This window comes from Leucoraja erinacea, chromosome 2 (genome assembly GCF_028641065.1).
Source record: "Leucoraja erinacea ecotype New England chromosome 2, Leri_hhj_1, whole genome shotgun sequence".
NCBI lineage: Eukaryota > Metazoa > Chordata > Chondrichthyes > Rajiformes > Rajidae > Leucoraja > Leucoraja erinaceus.
This window is the reverse complement of record NC_073378.1, coordinates 6525878-6550399: the sequence shown is the minus strand read 5'-3', so window position 1 is coordinate 6550399 and position 24522 is coordinate 6525878. Positions and strand designations below refer to the sequence as shown.

Here is a 24522-nt window from a genome sequence, read left to right as displayed (position 1 = left end):
TGATTTAGAACACAGTTATTTCAGACAATGCCACATCAAAATACTGTCTTATCACACCAAAGGCAAAACTAAGCTCACTTGACCACTCAACTCCCGAAATGACTCATGGTATTTGTTAATTACTGCGCCTGTTTTTAACCAACTGCAATCAGTCAGCACGGTTAAGGGCCTGTCCCACTTTCCCGAGTTATTCACTAATTCTCCCGAGTTTTCAAACTCGCAGAATGTTCGTAACGAGTCCGTAGGAGTCCGTGGATATAGAAACATAGAAATTAGGTGCAGGAGTAGGCCATTTGGCCCTTCGAGCCTGCACCACCATTCAATATGATCATGGCTGATCATCCAACTCAGTATCCCGTTCCTGCCTTCTCTCCATACCCTCGGATCCCCTTAGCCACAAGGACCACATCTAACTCCCTCTTAAATATAGCCAATGAACTGGCCTCGACTACACTCTGTGGCAGAGAGTTCCAGAGATTCACCACTCTCTGTGTGAAAAAAGTTTTTCTCATCTCGGTTTTAAAGGACTTCCCCCTTATCCTTAAGCTGTGACCCCTTGTCCTGGACTTCCCTAACATCGGGAACAATCTTCCTGCATCTAGCCTGTCCAACCCCTTAAGAATTTTGTAAGTTTCTATAAGATCCTCTCTCAATCTCCTAAATTCTAGAGAGTATAAACCAAGTCTATCCAGTCTTTCTTCATAAGACAGTCCTGACATCCCAGGAATCAGTCTGGTGAACCTTCTCTGCACTCCCTCTATTGCAATAATGTCCTTCCTCAGATTTGGAGACCAAAACTGTACGCAATACTCCAGGTGTGGTCTCACCAAGACCCTGTATAACTGCAGTAGAACCTCCCTGCTCCTATACTCAAATCCTTTTGCTATGAAAGCTAACATACCATTCGCTTTCTTCACTGCCTGCTGCACCTGCATGCCTACCTTCAATGACTGGTGTACCATGACACCCAGGTCTCGCTGAATCTCCCCGTTATGCCAGCCGTAGGTACTCGGGGCTATTTTTTTTACTTGTGGACATTTTTCATCTGATGCCCCGAGTACCTACGGCTGGCATAACGAGCCGCTACGATATATCCACGAACTCTTGCTGTAGAGGGAGTACAGAGAAGGTTCACCAGACTGATTCCGGGGATGTCAGGACTTTCATATGAAGAAAGACTGGATAGACTCGGCTTGTACTCGCTAGAATTTAGAAGATTGGGGGGGGGGGGGATCTTATAGAAACTTACAAAATTCTTAAGGGGTTGGACAGGCTAGATGCAGGAAGATTGTTCCCGATGTTGGGGAAGTCCAGAACAAGGGGTCACAGTTTAAGGATAAGGGGGAAATCTTTTATGACCGAGATGAGGAAAACATTTTTCACACACAGAGTGGAGAATCTCTGGAATTCTCTGCCACAGAAGGTAGTTGAGGCCAGTTCATTGGCTATATTTAAGAGGGAGTTAGATGTGGCCCTTGTGGCTAAAGAGATCAGGGGTTATGGAGAGAAGGCAGGTACAGGATACTGAGTTGGATGATCAGCCATGATCATATTGAATGGCGGTGCAGGCTCGAAGGGCCGAATGGCCTACTCCTGCACCTAATTTCTATGTTTCTATGAACTCCTACGGCCTCCTACGGACTCGTTACGAACATTCTGCGAGTTTGAAAACTCGGGGGAATTTGTGAATAACTCGGGAAAGTGGGACAGGCCCTTTATTGAGCAAAATAACTAACTGCAGGAAGAGGTCAGTGGGTCAGGCAGATGTCTCTGTAGGCAGAAGGCCTTGTCAGCATTGCTCACATTGTATAAAGTTACATTGAAAAAATGCTTCCAAGGTGTAAGCGAGTTCGGTATTCCGACTGCACATGCCCAGGTCATAGGTCACTAGAGATAAATATTCTCGGCAGCTGAGCTGTTGCGTGTATGCAGACCTGCGTTTCATCAGTACTCAGGATCACCGGCACTGTGAGCGCTGTTGAATTGCTACTGGAGTTAGCGACACTAGTTCTCCCTTCTCCACTGGTCCATGCAGAAATCTCAGCAGTGACAGTCTAATGAATCACGGTCCAGTCCCCCTCAGCATTCTCACTCAGGCTGCCCTCCCGGGTTATATAGGGTTATTATACAGGGGCAAACCACGCACCCCTCTCCTGCATAACCCCAGGAGGCAGATTTGTGAGCGGGGTCTCACTATTGTCCCCCTCCCCTCCTGAGTGTTCCATCCCTGTCCTGGGGCAGCTGGAGATGTCCGGGGTGACCATGGACTGACAGAACACTGGCCCTGAGCAGTGGCGGCCCCAGGCTTACAGCTAGCGTGGAGAAGAAGCGCTAACGCTAGCTCAACTCTGCTCCAACCCCCGAGGAACCCATTCCCCGATGGGCCAGGGACCGTCTCACCTTATCCAGTGGCGGTCGGTTAACCCCCTCGGTGCTGGCAAAAGCCGAGCACCAGTCAGGGGATACACACAAAATGCTGCAGTAACTCAGCGGGTCAGGCAACATCTCTGGCAAAACATCACCTATTCCCTTTCTCCAAAGATGCTGCCTGTCCCGCTGAGTTACTCCAGCACGTTGTGTCTACCTTGGGTGTAAACCAGCATCTGCTGTACCTTCCTACAGACCGACGCGTGTCTGCGGGTAAAGGTGAGGTGGCAGGAGAGAGATGGTGGGAGGGATGGGGAGAGGGATGGGGAGAGAGATGGGGAGATGGATGGAGAGAGGGAGGGAGAGAGGGATGGGGAGAGGGGTGGGGAGAGGGGGGGGGGAGAGGGGGGGGGGGAGAGGGGGGGGGAGAGGGATGGGGAGAGGGATGGGGAGGGAGATAGGGCGAGATGGATGGGGGGAGGGATGGGGAGAGGGATGGGGAGAGGGATGGGGAGAGGGATGGGGAGAGAGATGGGGAGAGGGATGGGGAGAGGGATGGGGAGGGGGATGGGGAGAGGGACGGGGAGAGGGACGGGGAGAGGGATGGGGACGGGGAGAGGGATGGGGAGAGGGATGGGGAGAGGGATGGGGAGAGGGACGGGGAGAGAGTAACTCGCTATCGCGGCTTCACTACTGGTTCTGAACACCCCATCTCCGCAATAACTCCCCAGCGCTAGGACAAACCCTCCCCCCCCCACCGCCCCAGACTGGAGGGAGGGACTGGGGAACTTTGCCCACCTCTGCAACCAACGTGCAAGCTCCGGCACTCCCCGTGGAATGTTAAACTAATCACATCTGTCATTTCGCGAATGAACTCTGACGAATTCCATGATTCCTTGAGTTTTACGGAATACCGAACTCGCTTATTACCGTAACTTTTCTTTGCAACAATATTCTTGCAAGAAACAATACAAAGTCAAAACTTTATTGAGGTTGAAAATTACTTCTTTGGGGTACAGACCTCCGAGGCTTCCTGAAGGGAATGCCATAAAGACAAGGTTTTATTGTTAGTAGAAATGAAGTGAAATATTTTTAAATTGTCATATTAGAATTACAAGTAATAACTCTGAATTCACCTGCATACAATGAACCTGCATGCAAACTCTATTTAATTCAGACATTATCTCAGCATCAAGAAGAAAAACTGGGATTTCAAAGCAAAGAATAAATGCTGGAGGCATTCGGGTCAGGCAGCATCTGTAAAATCCCTGCATCAGGACAGAGAGTACAAAACCTTTTTCATATAACATTATGTACATTTCGTTGGACACTTAATTGAAGCTTACCTCACGTTCCCTCTCATTCCTAGAGAGTTGCATCTGTTTCAGCATCTGGGATCTCTGCTCCATCACCAGGGTCCGTTCATATGTGAAGGCTGAAATATCATTGTCGAGCTGGAAATTAAATATATAAATTGGCTCAAAGTCTCCATGAAGTAACAAACCCCATGGTATTAGCTTCAATTCAGGACCTTCTTGATTAGGACAGGGGTCAGAGATTATGGGGTAGATAGATCAGCCATGATTGAATGGCGGAGTAGACTTGATAGGCCGAATGGCCTAATTCTACTATCGCTTGTGGCCTTGTGACCTTCAAGATGCTGTGTAGTGCATTACAGGGAAGATAGAGAGAAGAGCATCCAAAAACAATAGTATATAATCTTAAAATTATAGTGAGGATATTCCACTTCATACCAAGTAAAATAGAAATGTGATGTTCTATTTTCTCAAACTGCTTTGCCAAACAAAATATTTAAGATTGATAAATTATTGTTAGATAATGGCATCTAAGTCACAGAATTGAGATAATGGCAAGAGAAAATGTAACTGAATGGACCAGGTCCATACAGATGGTCCAGGCCTGACCCAACAGAAAAATACATTCCTGCCACATTTTGGTCCTGCAATCAAAAAGGACAACTGTCTGAGAAATGATTATTTCAAATTAAGTCCGGCATCCGTAGTGACCTAAAACAGATCCAAATCCTCCAACATATGTAAACAAGGGTTTTACATCTGACAAGGGTTTCAATGTCCATTGTCTCAAAATGCATTTCAGGCTGCCCCAACCCATCCCTCCAAATGTAAAATAGTTGAACCTCATCTTGGTAGTAACTGCCTTTGCAGGCTGGGTCCTTTTTCAATTATCGCCTGATAATGGTGGGTACTTATTAATTATTATTATTATTATTATTTAATTATCGCCTGATGCATTGGGTATACATTACATCTGCAAATGCCTGTGGAACGGCAAGCTGTGTGCTGGTGACTTTTTTCCCTTCACATGGGACTCTGCTATAAATTCAGATTAGTGTCTTCAAGATACACTAGCACCTAACATGATTGAACAATTAATTGCATGTGGGATGAGTAAATCCTTCATTGGCCAGAGAAGTTCTGATGCTGCCAATACATATAATTTTGCATCTTTGAAATGAATTGAATTGAACCCTTTATTTGTCATTCAGACCTTTCGGTCTGAACGAAATGTCGTTGCCTGCAGCCATACATGTAATAATAAACAACACACAATAAACAATCTTAATACAATTGGGGATAATTATGTTTTATGATCAGGAATAGCCCATTCAGCCCCATCTTCACCACACCCCCATCCCAACCTATCATCCTTTTTATTTTTTTTTATTGTCATCATGCAAAGCAACAATTGTACAGTGCAAAATGAGAAGACGTTTCCCAGTAAATAACCATATAACATTTACAGCACGGAAACAGGCCATCTCGACCCTTCTAGTCCGTGCCGAACACATATTCCCCCCTAGTCCCATATACCTGCGCTCAGACCATAACCCTCCATTCCTTTCCCGTCCATATAACTATCCAATTTATTTTTAAATGATAAAAACGAACCTGCCTCCACCACTTCCACTGGAAGCTCATTCCACACAGCCACCACTCTCTGAGTAAAGAAGTTCCCCCTCATGTTACCCCTAAACTTCTGTCCCTTAATTCTCAAATCATGTCCTCTTATTTCAATCTTCCCTACTCTCAGTGGGAAAAGCTTATTCACGTCAACTCTGTCTATCCCTCTCATCATTTTAAAGACCTCTATCAAGTCCCCCCTTAACCTTCTGCGCTCCAAAGAATAAAGCCATAACTTGTTCAACCTTTCTCTGTAACTTAGTTGCTGAAACCCAGGCAACATTCTAGTAAATCTCCTCTGTACTCTCTCTATTTTGTTGACGTCCTTCCTATAATTAGGGGATCAAAATTATACACAATACTCCAGAATTGGCCTCACCAATGCCTTGTACAATTTTAACATTACACCCCAACTTCTATACTCAATGCTCTGATTTATAAAGGCCAGCACACGAAAAGCTTTCTTTACCACCCTATCTACATGAGATTCCACTTTCAGGGAACTGTGCACAGTTATTCCCAGATCCCTCTGTTCACCTGTATTCTTCAATTCCCTACCATTTACCATGTACGTCCTATTTTGATTTGTCCTGCCAAGATGTAGCACCTCACACTTATCAGCATTAAACTCCATCTGCCATCTTTCAGCCCACTCTTCCAACTGGCATAAATCTCTCTGTACCGGATCATCGCACATAAAAATGTAAACATTTCACGCATAAATAAAAACCAACCCAGTTCCTGATAAAAAAAACAGTACGAATAGTTTAAAAAAGTGCAGGTAAAAAAAGCAACATTAAAATACAAGTAAAAACAAAACAGTTATAAAATGACCAGGGCAGCGGATTTAAGTGGCCTGAGCCAGTGCCAGAGTTATTACTCAGTGCCAGTCATTAAATTGTCAGTGCAAAAGCAGCAGAATTAGGTGGAGTGACTGTTTAGCAGCATCACATGCAGTTCCACCATTTGAATGCATCACTGGGCCAAATTACTAATCAGATAGATTTATTTCCATATATCTATGATCAGGTAGATCTTACCAATTCAACCACCTCAACCTCAGCATCAAGACGGAGCTGGTAGAGGAACAGTTGCAGGTCTTTCTTCATCTGGATGCTGTTGTCATCTATCTGGGCAACAGTGAAGATGCGCATCTTGCACTTTCTCCAAACCTGCAATAGATCCCCCTCTTCAGTACAAGCCATTACAATGAGTTCTGCTATAACACAATAGATATGATGCTAAGAAACCTTATGTTATAGAGAATTCCATCATAAAAACTAAAGGTCATAGAGTGCTGGAGTAACTCAACGGTCATGCAACGTCTTCGGAAAACACTGTTGGATGACATTTCGGGTTGCGACACTTCTTCAGACCAGACCCGAAACCTCACCTATCTGTGTTCTCCAGAGATGCTGCCTGACCCGCTGAGTTACTCCAGAACTTTGCACCCTTTTGTGTAAACCAGCATCTGCAGTTCTTTGTTTCCGCATCAAAGAAAAAGTTGTGTCAATCAATGGGTAAAAGAAAAATCCAGAACTTTGCACCCTTTTGGCCTGGATAAACAGATAGCAGTTCCTTGTTTCCGCATCAACATCCGAAAAAGTTATTTCAAAAAAACACAGAGGGTAAAAGAAAAAACACGTCATTAGATGTCAGGCCAATGGATAATACTTGAAGAGTGTTTTGGATAGGTTATTGGGAACATCCGTAAATTATTATTTTTAAAAAACACAGAGGGTGGTGAGTTCGAGCCTGGAACATGTTGTCAGATGTCAGATGCAATAATGGCTTGAAGAAACTTTTGGATAGGTATATTGGGAATGGAAGGTTATGGATTCTGTGCAGGCAGATAATAGTTTGTCTCGGCATCATATTTGGCACAGACACTGTGGGCCAAGTGGTCTAGTTCCTATGTGGTACTGTTCTATGTACTACATTGTGTTATATCCAATTCATGTGATGCAAATATGCGTTAAAGCTGTACTGTAAGCAGCATCATTTATTCACAGATTACCACATAAAAATGCCTCATATTACGATACAACACACTTCAACAAATAGTAAGTAGACAAAAATGCTGGAGAAACTCAGCGGGTGAGGCAGCATCTACGGAACGAAGGAAATAGGCAACGTTTCAGGCTGAAACCATTGGGTTTCGGCCCGAAACTTTGCCTATTTCCTTCGCTCCATAGATGCTGCCTCACCCGCTGAGTTTCTCCAGCATTTTTCTCTACCTTCGATTTTCCAGCATCTGCAGTTCCTTTTTTAACAAATAGTATGGTGGGTTGTCCAGAATCTAGTTTACAGATGGTTTCAGAGAAACTAGCTGGAGCAATATAGAGAGTATGGTCAGCAACAGGAGAATCAAAGACAAGCACGAGAGAACCATTGGGGTATGGGTGGATTGTAAGTGGAAGAGATATCAGATATTGGTAGGATCAGGGCCAGGTAAGGTTTATAACTAAGGACATTGTGCAATTTAGGTTAGACAGCAGAACTTATGTCAATGGCATGACAAGCAGCAAATGAGGAAAGGACTATGGGGAAACACTAGAGTATGGATGGCAGGCTGCATTTCTGGCTCCAGCAGCAAGGGAGTAAACTTTGCAGCACACAAATTTCGCGGAACATCTGGAGTAACTCAGCAGGTCAGGCAGCATCTCTGGAGGGAATGGATTTGTAATATTTCGGGTGAATGAACTGGTCCAAAATGTGGCCTAGTTATGGCTTTATTCTTTGGAGCGCAGAAGGTTAAGGGGGGACTTGATAGAGGTTTTTAAAATGATGAGAGGGATAGACAGAGTTGACGTGAAAAAGCTTTTCCCACTGAGAGTAGGGAAGATTCAAACAAGGGGACATGACTTGAGAATTAAGGGACTGAAGTTTAGGGGTAACATGAGGGGGAACTTCTTTACTCAGAGAGTGGTGGCTGTGTGGAATGAGCTTCCAGTGAAGGTGGTGGAGGCAGGTTTGTTTTTATCATTTAAAAATAAATTGGATAGTTATATGGACGGGAAGGGAATGGAGGGTTATGGTCTGAGCGCAGGTATATGGGACTAGGGGAGAATATGTGTTCGGCACGGACTAGAAGGGTCAAGATGGCCTGTTTCCGTGCTGTAATTATTATATGGTTTATATGGCTATATCCAATCCCTCCAGATTTGCTTCCTGACCCACTGACTTACTCCAGCACTTTGTGTTTTGCCCAAGATTCCAGTATCTGCGGTTTCTTGTGTTTGCTTTTCTCTGAGCGACTGGAAGGTTTACCTTGTGTTGGCTGAGAAGGAACGGCAGCAACATCAGCAATCCCCCATCATGTACAATCCACCAGACATCGATGGTGCCTCCAGCGAAACGCTCCTGATTTGTCGGAAAGTTATCTATGTTCTTGGTCACCAGCAGCGCTTGGTGAGCGGCTGTTGTTTCACGTACCATGTCTAAAGCAAGATAGAATCCTCACATTAGCTACTAGAACCTTTATTTCCAAGTGCAACATTTGTGATTTACTGTAATATGCTTTCCCTCCTCCTGGGTACCCTGGGTTGACTAATTGAACTCAGCACCGAGTCCTCCAGTCTAGGTGTAGTTCCACACTCCCACAGGGAAGAACAGCCCCAATGTCAGGGAGCCAACATCCCGGCGAGCGGGCTGGAGCGGCGGGCTGCCCGTAGCGGCGACTGCGGAGGGCTCCGGAGGCCCCGACCACGGGTCAACATCATAGAAACATAGACAACAGGTGCAGGAGTAGGCCATTCGGCCCTTCGAGCCTGCACCGCCATTCAATATGATCATGGCTGATCATCCAACTCAGTGGTCATGGCTGATCATCCATCATCAGAGGAAGAGACTGATTTTGGTGCCTTCCCTCACAGTGGGAAACTTTGATTCTGCTGTGTGGGGATGTTTTATATTTAAATCTATCGTGTGTTGTGTTCTTTATTTTATTGTATGGCTGTATAGTGATCACATTTCACTGTGCCAACTGGCACATGTGCCAAATAAATGTATCTTGTATCTTGTATCTTCGAAATCAATCTTCACACACTTCCAATGGGGAAAATGGGCTAAAAACTGTCCCTGAATCTGGATGTAAGCATTCTTTATCTTTTGTATCCCTTGCCAAATGGAAGAGAGAGAAGCTGGACTGGTCCTTGATTATACTGGTGAGGCAGCCTGAAGTGTAGGTGAAGTCAATGGCAGGGAAGTTAGTTTGCCTGATGGGCTGGTCTATGTCCCCAACTCTCTGCAATTTCTTGTGGTCTTGGATAGAGCTGTTCCCAAACCACGCTGTGATACATCCAGAAGGGGATCAGGGGGTATGGAGAGAAGGCAGGTACGGGATACTGAGTTGGATGATCAGCCATGATCATATTGAATGGTGGTGCAGGCTCGAAGGGCCGAATGGCCTACTCCTGCACCTAATTTCTATGTTCTATGTTTCTATGATATGGCGCATTTGTAAAAGTTGGTGAGGGTTGGGAACACGCTCAACTTCCTAAGTCTACTAAAGAATTAGAGGTATTGGTGCACTTTCTTGGCCATAATGTTGATGTAGCTAGTCCAGGAAAAATTGCTGCCGATATTTATTCCGAGGAACTTGGAACTCCCAGGAAGCCTTTCGTGTCAGGTCCATATGATGGGTCTCAACCTGAAACATCAACTGTCCATTTCCCTCTATTAAGCTGCCAGTCCCACTGTGTTCTTCTAGCAGCTTGTTTTATGCGGTGTTGTCCCCTTGAACTTCCTGTCCCCCTATTTAAAATATAGATATACTTTATCCAGAACTGCTTCTCTGAAGAAGGGTTTCGGCCCGAAACGTCACCTATTTCCTTTGCTCCATAGATGCTGCTGCACCCGCTGAGTTTCCCCAGCATTTTTGTGTACCCAGCTTCTCCATAAGCTGTGTTTACTGACAAGGCTAACAGATGTTTATTGCTGGAAACACATTAATGTTGACTGAAAATTACATTTCTGCAGTGGAAAGCAGCCGTGACCACATCCAGATCCAATTGCTCCACTCCAGGAGCACAACTAGACTCTTCCTGTCATCGTTCAATCTTGCACGTCAGTTTCCACATCAGTTGCTCACAGGTTGACACTATTCCCTGTGCACTGATCCTCTGGCATATTGCCTGGAAAATTAGGTCACGTTGTTCAGAAGAGCATCTGTTGTTGGGCACTCCCAGAGCATGCATGTTTTCAGAGCACTGTTCCTCTGTAGACTGAGCAGGTTCCAGCTCAGTGCCAAGAGCTCAAACAGGAAGCTGACCTTCAGTTGTAATTTAACTGGTTTCATCTGCACCTTGCATTGTTCTCTTCCCTCCCGCAGCTCCACCAACGACCTCCGCCTGACAACGCCCGCATGCCCCTGAGGTTCTGACTCTCAGGCATTCAAAGTCTCCAAGTTCCAGACATCATCCCGTCCTCTGATTTTTATTAGGCCCCTGACTGCAAGCCCTTTTTCCTCTCCTCCAACCATGAAGGGAAATGCGTGCAATGTGAAACCAGTGGCAAGCCCCATTTTAGCAGCTCCATGATCTGCGCACTTGCTGTGCAGTGACTCTTGCATATGATTAACAGTGTGGTTCAACTTGTTTTAATCCCCGCACATAAAACTGAGCTTTCAGCACCACCTGGTGACTCTTAACAGATTGGGGAGAGATACAGAAACAATTGTTTAGAAATTCTTAAATTTAAAAAAAAGTTGCTGGAGGTCTGCAAACAAGAGGTTAGATAGCATGTGTACAACAGAAAACCGAGTTAATGTTTCAGGTGTAGGGCCCTTCATCAAAACTTGGAAAAAGAAAACAAAAAAAAACCAAAGATCAAACAGCACCGACTCCAACAGCCCTTCAAGGTGCTCGATGTGGCCTCTGATGTAGATCAGCTGACTAAGTTTATACTAGGCAACTGTTTTGCAGAACATCGACTATATCCACAGTGACCATCCTGACCTCCCGATTACATGCCACTTCAATTGCCCTTCCCAATCTCTCACCATTATGTCACTCGGCTCCCTCCGCTGCCCTCGGGATGAGAGGATCGGGTGCAGGTACAACTAAGCTAGCAAGAGAGGAGATTAGGAGCTGGTGGTCACTGCAGTGGGTGGGTGAGGTGAAGGGAATTAGGCAAACTCGAGGGGAGAAGTTATAGTAATAGTAGCTGCCCAAACTATCTCTTCGAGCAGCTCGTTCCATATGCCGACCACCCTCTGTGTGAAATTCTTTCCCTTCTCACCATATACCTATGTTTTCTGGTTCTTGATTCCCCTACCCTAGGTAAAAGACTCTGTGAATTCAATCTATTTATTCCCCTCATCATCTTATACACTTCTATAAGATCATCCCTCAGCCTCCTGCATTCCAAGGTATAAAGTCCTGCCCAATCTCTCCCTCTCAGGCTCTCAAGTCCTGGCAACATTTTCATAAATCTTCTCTGCACTCTTTTCAGCTTAATGACATTCTTCCTATTGCAAGGTGACCAAAACTGAACATAATACTCCAAATGCAGTGTCACCAATGTCATATACAGCAAGAACATATCAAACCTTCTATACTTAATACACTGACAAACTAAGGCCAATGTACCAAAAGCCTTCTTTTTTTTTTTTTAAACCTTTATTTAACCAGGAGAAGACTCATTTAGACATCATTGGGTGTCTTGACCACCTTATCTACCAGTGATGATACTTTCAAGAATCTGCGTATTTGCATTCCTAGATCACCCAGCTTTACAACAATCCCCAGGGTCCTGCCCCGATTTGACTTCCCAAAATGCAATAACATAGAAACATTAGAAATTAGGTGCAGGAGTAGGCCATTCGGCCCTTCGAGCCTGCACCGCCATTCAATATGATCATGGCTGATCATCCAACTCAGTATCCCGTACCTGCCTTCTCTCCATACCCCCTGATCCCCCTTAGCCACAAGGGCCACATCTAACTCCCTCTTAAATATAGCCAATGAACTGGCCTCGACTACCCTCTGCGGCAGAGAGTTCCAGAGATTCACCACTCTCTGTGTGAAAAAAGTTCTTCTCATCTCGGTTTTAAAGGATTTCCCCCTTATCCTTAAGCTGTGACCCCTTGTCCTAGACTTCCCTAACATCGGGAACAATCTTCCTGCATCTAGCCTGACCAACCCCTTAAGAATTTTGTAAGTTTCTATAAGATCCCCTCTCAATCTCCTAAATTCTAGAGAGTATAAACCAAGTCTATCCAGTCTTTCTTCATAAGACAGTCCTGACATCCCAGGAATCAAGAGTGCAGAGAGGTGAACCGTCTCTGCACTCCCTCTATGGCAATAATGTCCTTCCTGGGACATTATTGCCATAGATAATAATAATAACCTGCATTTATCTGAAGTAAACTCCGTTAACTATTCTTCAGCCCACTTACTCAACTGATCAAGATCCTGCTGTAATCTTTGAGTAAGAATCTTCGCTATCTATGCTCTCACCGACTTTAGTGTCATCTGCAAGCTGACTAACCATGTCTTCTAGGTTCTCATCTAACTCGTTGATGTAAATATAAGCTATGGCCCCAGCTCCGATCCCCGAGGCACACCACTAGTCACAGGTCTCCAGTCATAAAAATGACCTTCTACCATCACCCTCTGCTTCCTTCCATGAAGCCAATTCTAGCTAGCTCTCTCTCTGGATTCTGTATGATCTACCGTTCCAGAACAGCCTACCATGCAGAACATTATCAAGTGCCTTGCTGAAGTCTATATAGACAATGTTTATGGCTTTGCCCTCATCAACCTTTTTGGTTACTTCTTCAAGCAAATGAACCAGATTCATCAGAGCCAATCTCCCACGCATTAAACCATGTTAACTCTCCCTAATAAGTTCCTGTCTATCCAACTGCATATAACCATGTAACAATTACAGCACGGAAACAGGCCATCTCGGCCCTACAAGTCCGTGCCGAACAACTTTTTTTCTTACCCCTCCAGTAACTTGCTGTCCACAGATATTAGGCTCGCTGGTCTCTAGTTACCAGGCTTTTCCTTGCAGCCCAACTTCAATAGAAGCACAACATTAGCAACCCTTCAGTTTTTTGGCAACTCACCTAATGATGTCTAATTATCTAATTCTAATTCATACAGGGTCTAATTCATACAGGGTCTAATCCATACAGGGCACTTGTAATTTGTTCTCTGACTTCTCAAAAAGTCCTTGGATATACCTGATTAGGCCTGTGAAATGCATCTACCTTCATATGCCTTAGCATATCTGACCCCTATTTGTAAGTGACTTCATGTTCCCGAAGAGAAGCATAGCAATAGGAATAGAGTATTAAGGCCCTCACCCCACTGCATCTTTAATCAAATCATTGCTGTTTTTTTTTATCATTTACCCACTTAGTTCTACACCAAATGCTAATCTTGCGATCTATAGTGCAGAAAACCTCGATTATTCCTCAATATTCAATAACTTGTTGCTACTAGCTTGTGCTTGGAGAAGAGATTGAGAACTTTGTGACCTGGTGTCGGGACAATAACCTTTTTCTATATGTCAGCAAGACAAAGGAGATTGTGGAATTGTGGAGATCCAGGAAGCCAAGCGGTACACTTACCCCAGGTACACAAAAAAGCTGGAGAAACTCAGCAGGTGCAGCAGCATCTATGGAGCGAAGGAAATAGGCAACGTTTCGGGACCGAGCGGAGGTGTTCGGCGAAACGATCGCCCAACCTCCGCTTGGTCTCACCGATATAGATCTGCTGACATCTAGAGCAGCGGATGCAATAGATGAGGTTGGAGGAGATGCAGGTAAACCTCTGTCGCACCTGGAACGATTGCTTGGGTCCTTGAACGGAGTTGAGGGGGGAGGTAAAGGTACACTTACCCCAGTTTGTTTGTCGGCACCGAAGTCGAGATGGTTGAAAGATTCAAATTCCCAGGAGTCAATATCACCAACAACTTCCCCTGGACCACCCATATTAAAGCAATAGCCAAGAAGGCACACCAACGCCACAACATGCTTGGAAGGCTTATGAAGTTCGGCATGTGCCCTACAACTCTCACCAACTTCTACAGATGTATCGTAGAAAGCATTTTAATCAAGATGCATCGCAGCATGGCTTGGGAACAGCTCCATCCAAGATTGCAAATGTGGCCCAGACCATCGCACAAACCAACCTCTCTTCCATTGACTCCATTTCTACCTCATGCTGCCTCGGCAAGGCCAGCAGCATAATCAAGGATGAGTCACACCCTGGCCACTCCCTCTTCTCCCCTCTCCTACCAGGCATATGGTATAGGAGTGTGAAAACGCACACCTCCAGATTCAGGGACACATTCTCGGACCATCTTTCATTGGACTTTATTGGCACAAGCGCTAAATGTTTCTCCCTTTATCATGTATCTGTACACTGTGGATGGCTCGATTTGTAATCATGTATTGTCTTTCCGCTGACTGGTTAGCACGCAACAAAAGCTTTTCACTTTATCTCGGTACACGTGACAATAAACAATAAACTAAACTAAGACCTTTCTAGTTTCCTTTCAAAATGTCTTGGTTCTAGTTAGAAGAAAGCAGCCTCTTGGGCTGGAACAGATAATTTCTCAGTACTGTCTTATGCATCGCTCAGGTCATCTCCAAATGTATACATTTTTTAAATACATTACAATTAGCTTATCATGCCACCTCTGCAGCACAGTGCAAACATTAAGTGAATGAATACCAACCTACAAATCCCTTCCAGCCAGCTGGGCCATCTGATTGTCTCCATAATTCTGGCCATGCCGCCAGCACAGTGTTGTGTTTCATTCCTCCGAGTCCAGAGGACTGGATCAAGTGGGAGACCCCATCTCGCCGATTGGATGACACCACCACATGGCAGAAACCTTTAGTCTTCTCCGTTGCCATCAAAGCTTTAATATTCTGTTAAATCAAATAAACCAGGGCCCATGAAGGAGGTACAAAGTCACAACCATCGTTTCATCTTTTCTTGTTTTATTTTAAGAGTGCTAGTTCAATTTGGAGCATTTGAAGGCATTGGTGAGACCAAATCTGGAGTATGGTGTACAATTTTGGTCGCCCAATTATAAGAAGGATGTCAACAAAATAGAGAGAGTACAGAGGAGATTTACTAGAATGTTGCCTGGGTTTCAACAACTAAGTTACAGAGATAGGTTGAATAAGTTAGGGCTTTATTCTCTGGAGCGCAGAAGGTTAAGGGGGGACTTGATAGAGGTCTTTAAAATGACGAGAGGGATAGACAGAGTTGATGTGGACAAGCTTTTCCCTTTGAGAATAGGGAAGATTCAAACAAGGGGACATGACTTCAGAATTAAGGGACAGAAGTTTAGGGGTAACATGAGGGGGGAACTTCTTTACTCTGAGAGTGGTAGCGGTGTGGAATGAGCTTCCAGTGGAAGTAGTGGAGGCAGTTTTGTTGGTATCATTTAAAAATAAATTGGATTGGCATAAGGACGAGAAGGGAATGGAAGGTTATGGTATGAGTGCAGGCAGGTGGGACTAAAGGAAAAAAAGTTGTGTCGGCACGGACTTGTAGGGCCGAGATGGCCTGTTTCCGTGCTGTAATTGTTATATGGTTATATGGTTATATATGGCAATAAAGAATTCTTCAATTTCGACACCCAACACAATAACGAGGAGAAACAAGGAACAGCAGGTGCCAGTATACAAAAATAAACACAAAATACTGGAGTAACTGAGAGGACATGAATGGGTGGCGTTCTGGGTCATTTATTTCAGAGTCTGAAGAAAGGTCCTGATCTGAAACGTTACCCATTGACGTTCTCCAGAGATGCTGCCTGACCGGCTGAGTTACTTCAAAATGTTATGATTATTTCCCTCAAATATAATAAATTGGATTCCAGAGTTTGTTTACCCCACCTTCTGGAATATAGCCCAGCTGAGGCAAAGAGTTTCCCCATCTGGAAGAGGAGATAAAACTGGGTGTATGACACCAAGATCATCATTCTGGGCTGCCTCAACTAATTAGAGAGATACATGGCTGGAAGGCAAGAAGCAGGAGTATTGCTGGTGCTCAAATTACCAAGAACTACTAAAACTCACAAAGAGGAAACAGAGCAGATCAAGGAAGGATTTGCATACTTTCTTAGTTAAACTGAAAATGCCCCAAAATTCTCCAAAATCCTGATTTCATAAAAATCAGTCATTTGATTCTCTCCATCTCCCCTCTACTTAGAAATCAATAGCTGGGGTCCATATAGCTCAAGGTAATTGATGGAAGAATTCGAGGAAAGTTACAGAAAAGTGTTTAAACCCAAAGTAGTGCATCTGGATGTCATCATCTGAAAGAATGTTTTCATGTTTTAAATAAGTAGCTGGGTGATCATTTCGATGAATCATAACCGATGCCGCACGCTGACAGTTGAGGGGCTGTCCCACTGCGGCGACCTAATTGGCGAGTTTAGAAGAGTTTGCCCTCGACTCGTACTCGCAGCATGGTCGACACGAGGTCCTAGGAGGTCTTTGTAACTCTACTTCATGCTCGAGAGTAGTCCCCGCGCACTCGAGGCCTCAGCTGGGTCGCGGCGTATTTTTCAGCATGTTGAAAAATGCCCGCGAGTAAAAAAAGGTCACCTTGGAAAAAAAATCGATATCTTTTTTACTCGTAGGATTAGTCCAAGTAGGTCGTAGTAGGTTATTTTAGGTAATCGAGGGTAGTCGAAGGTAATCAAAGGTAGTCGAAGGTCATCGTAGATAGTCTTCAACATAGTCGAAGAGAGGTCGAAGGAGGTCATCTTCACTCTCCACTATTCGGTGTCCAATTTTCCCAAAGCTAGTCAAAGCTGGTCTTCAACATAGCCGAAGGAGGTTGAAGGAGGTCTTCTACATAATCGATGGAGGTCTTCAACATGATACTTTTTCAAACTCTCCAAAACTCTTTTAAACTCGCCAATTAGGTTGCCGCAGTGGGACAGCCCCTTTAGGGTGTAATTTTCTTTGGGTTGGCTCAACATGGATTATATGGCTTCTATTCTCGATGGATTATATTCTTCTCTACCAATTTTTCTCTATAAATTTCTACGCCTTTCATGCACAGAGTGCAACTTAAGTTCACCAAATGCCAATCGGAAAATTAAGAGTCATAGAATGATACAGTGTGGAAAAACGCCCTTCGGCCCAACTTGCCCACTTGACAACATGTCCCAGCTACACTAGTCCCACCTACCTGCGTTTGGTCCTTATCCCTCCAAACCTGTCTTATCCATGTAACCGTCTGTTTCTTAAACGTTCGGATAGTTCCAGCCTCAACAACCTCCTCTGGCAACTTGTCCCATACACCCACCACCCTTGTGCGAAAACGTTACCCTTCAGATTCAGATTCCAGACCACCAGGGGCGCCGGGGAGATGGCCAGCCCTGCCGGCAGTATGTTTGCTTTTTCATCTTTTTGTTATTTTTAGTGTTTGTTAAAAGTTTGATTTAATGTACTTTGGTTTGTTTTATGTGGGGGGAGGGGGGATCTGGCGAAACCTTTTTTTTTCAGGTTCTTACCTTCCCGGAGATGTGATCATTTTTCGGATCACATTCTCCGGGCTCTGCAGCCTACCATCGCTGGAGCTGGATGCCGCCTCTTGAACCCCACCGTAGGGCGCGGACTTAACATCGGAGCGGATCCCTTGCCTGGGATCGCTCCCACCGTGGCCTGCGGACTTACCAACAAGGGCTCGCAGTCTTGGGAGAGGCTAGTCGGGAGCTCCAATGCCGCAGAAGGTTCGTCCAGCCCCGATGCGAGGTTTGATCGCCCGGCACGGGGGAGCTGACAACCCCCCCGACGCGGGAGATGAACGCCTCGACACGGAGGGCCCGAACTCCACCGGCTACGGGAGTCAAGATCATCCCGTCAACAGGAGTTCGAGGCTCCCGACCAAGGAAGAACAACAAGGGAAGTACTTGAACTTTATTTCGCCTTCCATCACAGTGAGGAATGTGTAGGAGTCACTGTGGTGGATATTCATGTTAAAATGTGTTTTTTGAGTCTGTTGCTTTGAATTGTATGACTGACCCGGCCAGTGAAATTCCTCGTATGTTGCAAAACATACTTGGCGAATAAAATCTGATTCTCATTCTGATTCTATTAAATCATTTACTCTTCACCTATAGCCTATGTCCTCTGATTGTCAATTCACCTACTCTGGGCAAGAGACGGTGCATCTGCACGATCTATTCCTCTCATGATTTTATACCTCATCAAGATCACCCCTCATCCTTCTGTGCTCCAAGGAATAGAGTCGCAGCCTGCTCAACCTCTCCCTATAGTTCAGACCCTCTAGTCCTGGTAACATATTTGTAAATCTTCTCTGTACTCTTTCCAGCTTGACACCATCTCTTCCATACCAACAGTGCCCAGAAACGAACACAATACTCTAAATGTGGTCACACCAACATCTTTTGCAACTGAAACATGACCTCCCGACTTCTATACTGAAATAAAAATAGTAAAGCAGAAATACACAGCAGTTCAGGAACCATCTGATTGGAGATCATTGACATGAAATGTTGACTCTATTTCTCTGTTTTCATGTTAGATATTTCTGACCATATATAAACCATATAACATATAACAATTACAGCACGGAAACAGGCCATCTCGACCCTTCTAGTCCGTGCCGAACACATAATCTCCCCTAGTCCCATATACTTGCGCTCAGACCATAACCCTCCATTCCCTTCCCATCCATATAACTATCCAATTTATTTTTAAATGATAAAAACGAACCTGCCTCCACCACCTTCTCTGGAAGCTCATTCCACACAGCTACCATTCTCTGAGTAAAGAAGTTCCCCCTCATGTTACCCCTAAACTTCAGTCCCTTAATTCTCATGTCATGTCCCCTTGTTTGAATCTTCCCTACTCTCAGTGGGAAAAGCTTTTCCACGTCAACTCTGTTTATCCCTCTCATCATTTTAAAAACCTCTATCAAGTCCCCCCTTAACCTTCTGCGCTCCAAAGAATAAAGCCCTAACTTGTTCAACCTTTCTCTGTAACTTAGTTGCTGAAACCCAGGCAACATTCTAGTAAATCTCCTCTGTACTCTCTCTATTTTGTTGACATCCTTCCTATAATTAGGCGACCAAAATTGTACACCATACTCCAGAATTGGCCTCACCAATGCCTTGTACAATTTTAACATTACATCCCAACTTCTATACTCAATAGACCGTTTGGTTTCTGCTGAAAAGATTATGAAGAATCTCAGTATGAAACTACATATATCTATGACGTAAACTGCCTCAAAACACATTTGCCAAAGAAACAACAATGGTACATAAACAAAATCTGTTCTTCCCAAAATAGGTCTGCAGGGGATCATTTGACCTATCATGCACATATAACCATATAACAATTACAGCACGGAAACAGGCCATCTCGACCCTTCTAGTCCGTGCCGAACACCTACTCTCATCACAGCTCAGCTAAAAAAACTCATCCAAATAGTCCCACTCCCATTCATTGCCAACTCCTACATTTTTCTTTACCCTTTTGAAAAGTACTACTGGATCCGTTCCACCACCCCAAGAGACGGTGCATTAAAATAAATCTCTGAGCGACTATTAGTAATGAAAATATGCCTGTAAATTACCTTCATACAATATGCTGTTCAAGATGCATGATTATAGATCAACAATAAAGACAGCTTTACCTGCTCAGCATTCTGCACATCCGAGTGTCTCTCCAGGAATATACCTTCCAATACTGAGCCAACAATGGTCAACCCTTTGCCAGCCTTGAGTTGTGTGGTGAGTGACAGCAGGCGAGGGTGTTTTACATTCTGCTCTGGGTCAAGGTTCAGCAAAATCAACAGTTGGGGTCTACAACGAAATAAAACAAAAGAGTCATAGAGTCATAGAGCATGGAAGCAGGCCCTTTGACCCAACTTGCCCACACCGGCCAACATGTCCTTTCTGCACTAGTCCCATCTGCCTACATTTGGCCCAAATGTCTCTAAACCTGTCCCCCTCCATGTACCCATCTAATTGTTTCCTAAATGTTGCAATAGTACCTGCCTCAACTACCTCTTCTGGCAGCTTGATCCAGCCACCCAGTGCCTTATATGTGGAAAGGTTACCTCAGATTCCTATTAAATCTTTTCCCCTTCACCTTAAATTCATGTCTTTTGGTTCTCAATTGCCCTATTTGGGCAAAAAATCTGCTCGTCTGCCCGATCTATTCCTATCATGATTTTATATTCCTCTAAGATCACCCATCACCCTCTTGTGCTCCAAATCCCAGCCTGCTCAATCTCTCCCCATAGCTCAGACCCTTGGGTCCAGGCAACATCTCCGTAAATCTTCTCTGTACCCTTTCCAACTTGACAACATCTTTCCTATAACATGGTGCCCAGAACTATACTCAATACTCTAAATGCCATCTCACCAACGATGAAGGCCAATGTGCCAAAAGCCTTTTTGAGCATCCTATCTACCTGTGACTCCACCTTCATGGAACTATGTGCCTGCACTCCTAGATTCCTCTGCATGACAACACTCCCCAGAGCTCTACCATTCACTGTGTAGGTCCTGCCCAAGTTATATTTTTCAAAATGCAACACCTAGGATGTGCATTCCTATCTACCTCTAGCCCTAATTATCTAATTGTGGCTGGAACAAACTGTCAACACTGGTCACTGGCTCAAATGTCAACATGGGTCATTTTCAATACAGTGTTATTTCATTAGTGGCTTGGTGCCAAATTAGTTTCTGGTTAATGAACCACTTCACCACTAACTCTCCTATTGGTCTTTGTAGGATCAGCAAGTTTACCAGATTTTCAAGTTTCTGCTTCCAAGTAAGTGCTCTGGACTATGCTTTTTTTATTTTGCACTAAACTCAGGATAAATCATCATTGTCATTATTGCATTGACTGGGCAAGTGTTTGAATCTCAACAATAACCTGCCCGTCATTTTGACCAAGTCACCATGAAAATTTATCATTAATTTGTTAAAATAAATTGCAACATACAAAATTAAAGATAGTAAGGAAGCAGGGGACCAAACTTTCTGCTATAATCCATCCGGAAAGATAATTTTGAACAAGTTTAAAAATCTGCATTAACAATCTCTCATTCTAATTTTACCTCCAGTTCTTTGTGTGAGTTGGGCCATCTTCCAATCGGAGCAAAGCATATCGAGCTGCATTTAGAGACAGGCCTCTGATCCCATCACCCCATTCTTTCTCAGCTCTGAAAAGTAATTTCAGATTGTATTTAAGGAAAACATGGGCAGAAATCATGCCACATCAAGTTCATCCGGCAATAAACGCCTATCCAAAAATGTTAGTTACTAATGTAAAGTAGTAACCATCTCACCCTCGATATTCAATGTACTTGTAGATGCATCCTGCTATCACCATTGCGACCAGTGCATAGTACCAAGAGCAGATGAACATCAAGGCAAGACACAAGCTCATACCCAGGAAAGACAAGGTCCTAGAAGTATAATACCAGAAGGTTAGATACATAACAGGCTGGACCAGATCAATTTGATGGATTTGAGATTGTCAAGTGTTTAATTGTCACATGCAATACATTCAATAACTATGGGGGGGCTGGGAAAAACTCGGGGGTGCAGCATCATCTAGGAAGAAGGAAAGGCAATGTTTTCGGGCCAAAACCCTTCTTCAGGGATGGTGGGGAGGGGGGGGAAGGGGGGGAGACAGGAAAAGGGAAAGTTGGATGAGGGAGAGGAAAGGGGAGAGAAGTTAAAATGTTAAATGTTTATGCCGCTAGGGTGCAGACTGCCCAAGCGGAATATGAGATGCTGCTCCTCCAATTTCCGGCGGTGCTCACTCTGGCCATGGAGGAGGCCCAGGACAGAGAGGTCGGATTCGGAATGGTAGGGGGAGTTGAAGTGCTGAGCCACCGGGAGGTCAGGTAGGTTCTTGCGGACCGAGCGGAGGTGTTCGGCAAAACGATCGCCCAACCTCCGCTTAGTCTCACCGATGTAGATCAGCTGACATCTAGAGCAGTGGATGCAGTAGATGAGGTTGGAGGAGGTACAGGTGAACCTCTGTCGCACCTGGAACGACTGCTTGGGTCGTTCAGTCCCAAGCAGTGGTTCCCACTGACACCTAATCACGGTGTCGGCGACAACACACCCCACGCCTCCATCGGCAGGAAGCGGTTCACTGAAGCTGGTGGCAGGTTGAAAGCTGAGCGCAAGTCTTTTACATTTACTGATGCCTTCCTAATTCATCATTTAAAGGTGCCCTCCCCTTAAATCCCCCTCCCATTTACCCTAAATCTACATTTACAGGTGCCCTTCCCTAAACCCCCCCTATTGCTAGGCACCCTCCCCTATCCGGTGATAGTTTACCTAATCTCATTTGGCACTGGTGTATCATCATGTAAAATCAATGACAACAGAATGGATGTTGAATCACAAAGTATTTAATGACATTGTGGCTCGATGGAACACTAATGATCGAGATATTTGCATCCAGGCTCAATCGCCAGTTGCAAAAACATGTGGCATATCAGTGGCGGATGCATTCTCACTACACTGGGGAGGAATGTTCTTTTATGTCTTCTTCCATTTTGCCTCATCAGACGGTCTTGCAAAAAATTCAGCAAGTTCCCGCTTCAGGCATTTTCGTAGTGCCTGACTGGCCTATACAGCCATGGTTCCCGCTGATGTTGGGAATGATAATAGAACCTTATATAGTTATTTCTAAACACAAAAAAATTGCTGGTTTAGCCGAGACTCGGGAAACCATCCTCTGCATGATAAAATCAATTCATTGACTTGCAGACTCTGAGAAGACCGTTCCTGCGGCTCGGGTTGTTAAACCAAACCATGAACGTGCTCACTGCAGCTCGCAGGGATAGCACCAAATAAGCAGTACTTTTCCTCATAAGGAGATGGGAAGTTTTATTTTATTTTGTTTTATGCTAATATTACATACAATTCGGCATGGATGACTGACGTCTTGAAGTTCAATTTTATATAAGGTTTGACAATCATTAAGTTAAAGTGCCATTTACTGTGCCTACTGTGCCTTCTCATCATATTGGCTGCGGGGAGCAGAATCCATTCTGTCGGATCTCACCCTCTGATATCTAGATTATGAAGGGTATCTTTAACTCAAAACCTCCCAGGCCCAGGTACGCAGAGATATGGGATGTTAACATTGTGCTACGTCGCTTTGCCGGTGGGCTACATCCCTGTCCTTGGTCAAACTCACTTACAAAGTGGTTATGCTCACGGCACTGAGTTCAGTGCAACGGGTCCAGTCATTGCATAAGCTGTGACTGAACAGGATGATTATATCTGCAGGCAAAATAACAGAAACATAGAAACATAGAAAATAGGTGCACGAGTAGGCCATTCGGCCCTTCGAGCTTGCTCCGCCATTCAATATGATCATGGCTGATCATCCAAAATTATCCTGAACCTGCCTTCTCTCTATACCCCCTGATACCATTAGCCACAAGGGCCACATGTATCTCCCTCTTAAATATAGCCAATGAACTGGCCTCAACTAACTTCTGTGGCAGAGAATTCCAGAGAATCACCACATCCTGTGTGAAAAATGTTTTCCTCATCTCGGTCCTAAAAGATTTCCCCCTTATCCTTAAACTGTGACCCCTTGTTCTGGACTTCCCCAACATCGGGAACAATCTTCCTGCATCTAGCCTGTCCAACCCCTTAATAATTTTGTAAGTTTCTATAAGATCCCTCCTCAATCTTCTAAAACTTTTTCACCCAGAGAGTTGTGAATTTATGGAATACCCTGCCACAGAGGGCAGTGGAGGCCAAATCATTGGATGGATTTTGATAGAGAGAGTTAGATACTCTAGGGGCTAGTGGAGTCAATGGATATGGGGAGATGGCAGGCACGGGTTATTGTTAGGGGACGATCAGCCATGATCACAATGAATGGCGGTGCTGGCTCGAAGGGCCGAATGGCCTCCTCCTGCACCTATTTTCCATGTTTCTAGTATCCTGTAGGTATGTTACAAAACCTACCTGAATCGTGGCTGAGCATCTGCCCTACCCCGTGTGTGTGATTTTGGCGCTGTTTAGAGGGGGCGGGTTTAAAACGCGATTTTTACTAGGCTGTTGCAATCGAAAATGTTCAGCCTAGTAAATCATTAACGGAAAATCGCTGAAAGACCCCGTCGCAAAAGGTATTATTAGTTTTTATTGCCTTGTATAATAGTTATAGTTTTAAAAATCACTCTCTCAACCCGCAACCTCCCGCAGCCCC

At 44.6% G+C, this 24522-nt stretch overlaps 1 protein-coding gene across 4 annotated transcripts in view; it reads right to left on the bottom strand.

Annotated features, from left to right (window-relative positions):
* LOC129706782 (solute carrier family 12 member 7-like) overlaps positions 1 to 24522 on the bottom strand; it is a 286498-nt gene that overhangs the window by 30322 nt on the left and 231654 nt on the right. For all 4 annotated transcript variants that reach the window (XM_055651265.1, XM_055651281.1, XM_055651273.1 and 1 more), the window contains exons 15-21: positions 21623 to 21742; positions 21392 to 21496; positions 19958 to 20126; positions 15003 to 15198; positions 8580 to 8749; positions 6350 to 6481; positions 3714 to 3821 (exon numbers count right to left, since the gene is read on the bottom strand). In XM_055651265.1, coding sequence (XP_055507240.1) covers positions 3714 to 3821; positions 6350 to 6481; positions 8580 to 8749; positions 15003 to 15198; positions 19958 to 20126; positions 21392 to 21496; positions 21623 to 21742 — 1000 coding nt within the window. The remainder of the gene's footprint in view (positions 1 to 3713; positions 3822 to 6349; positions 6482 to 8579; positions 8750 to 15002; positions 15199 to 19957; positions 20127 to 21391; positions 21497 to 21622; positions 21743 to 24522) is intronic.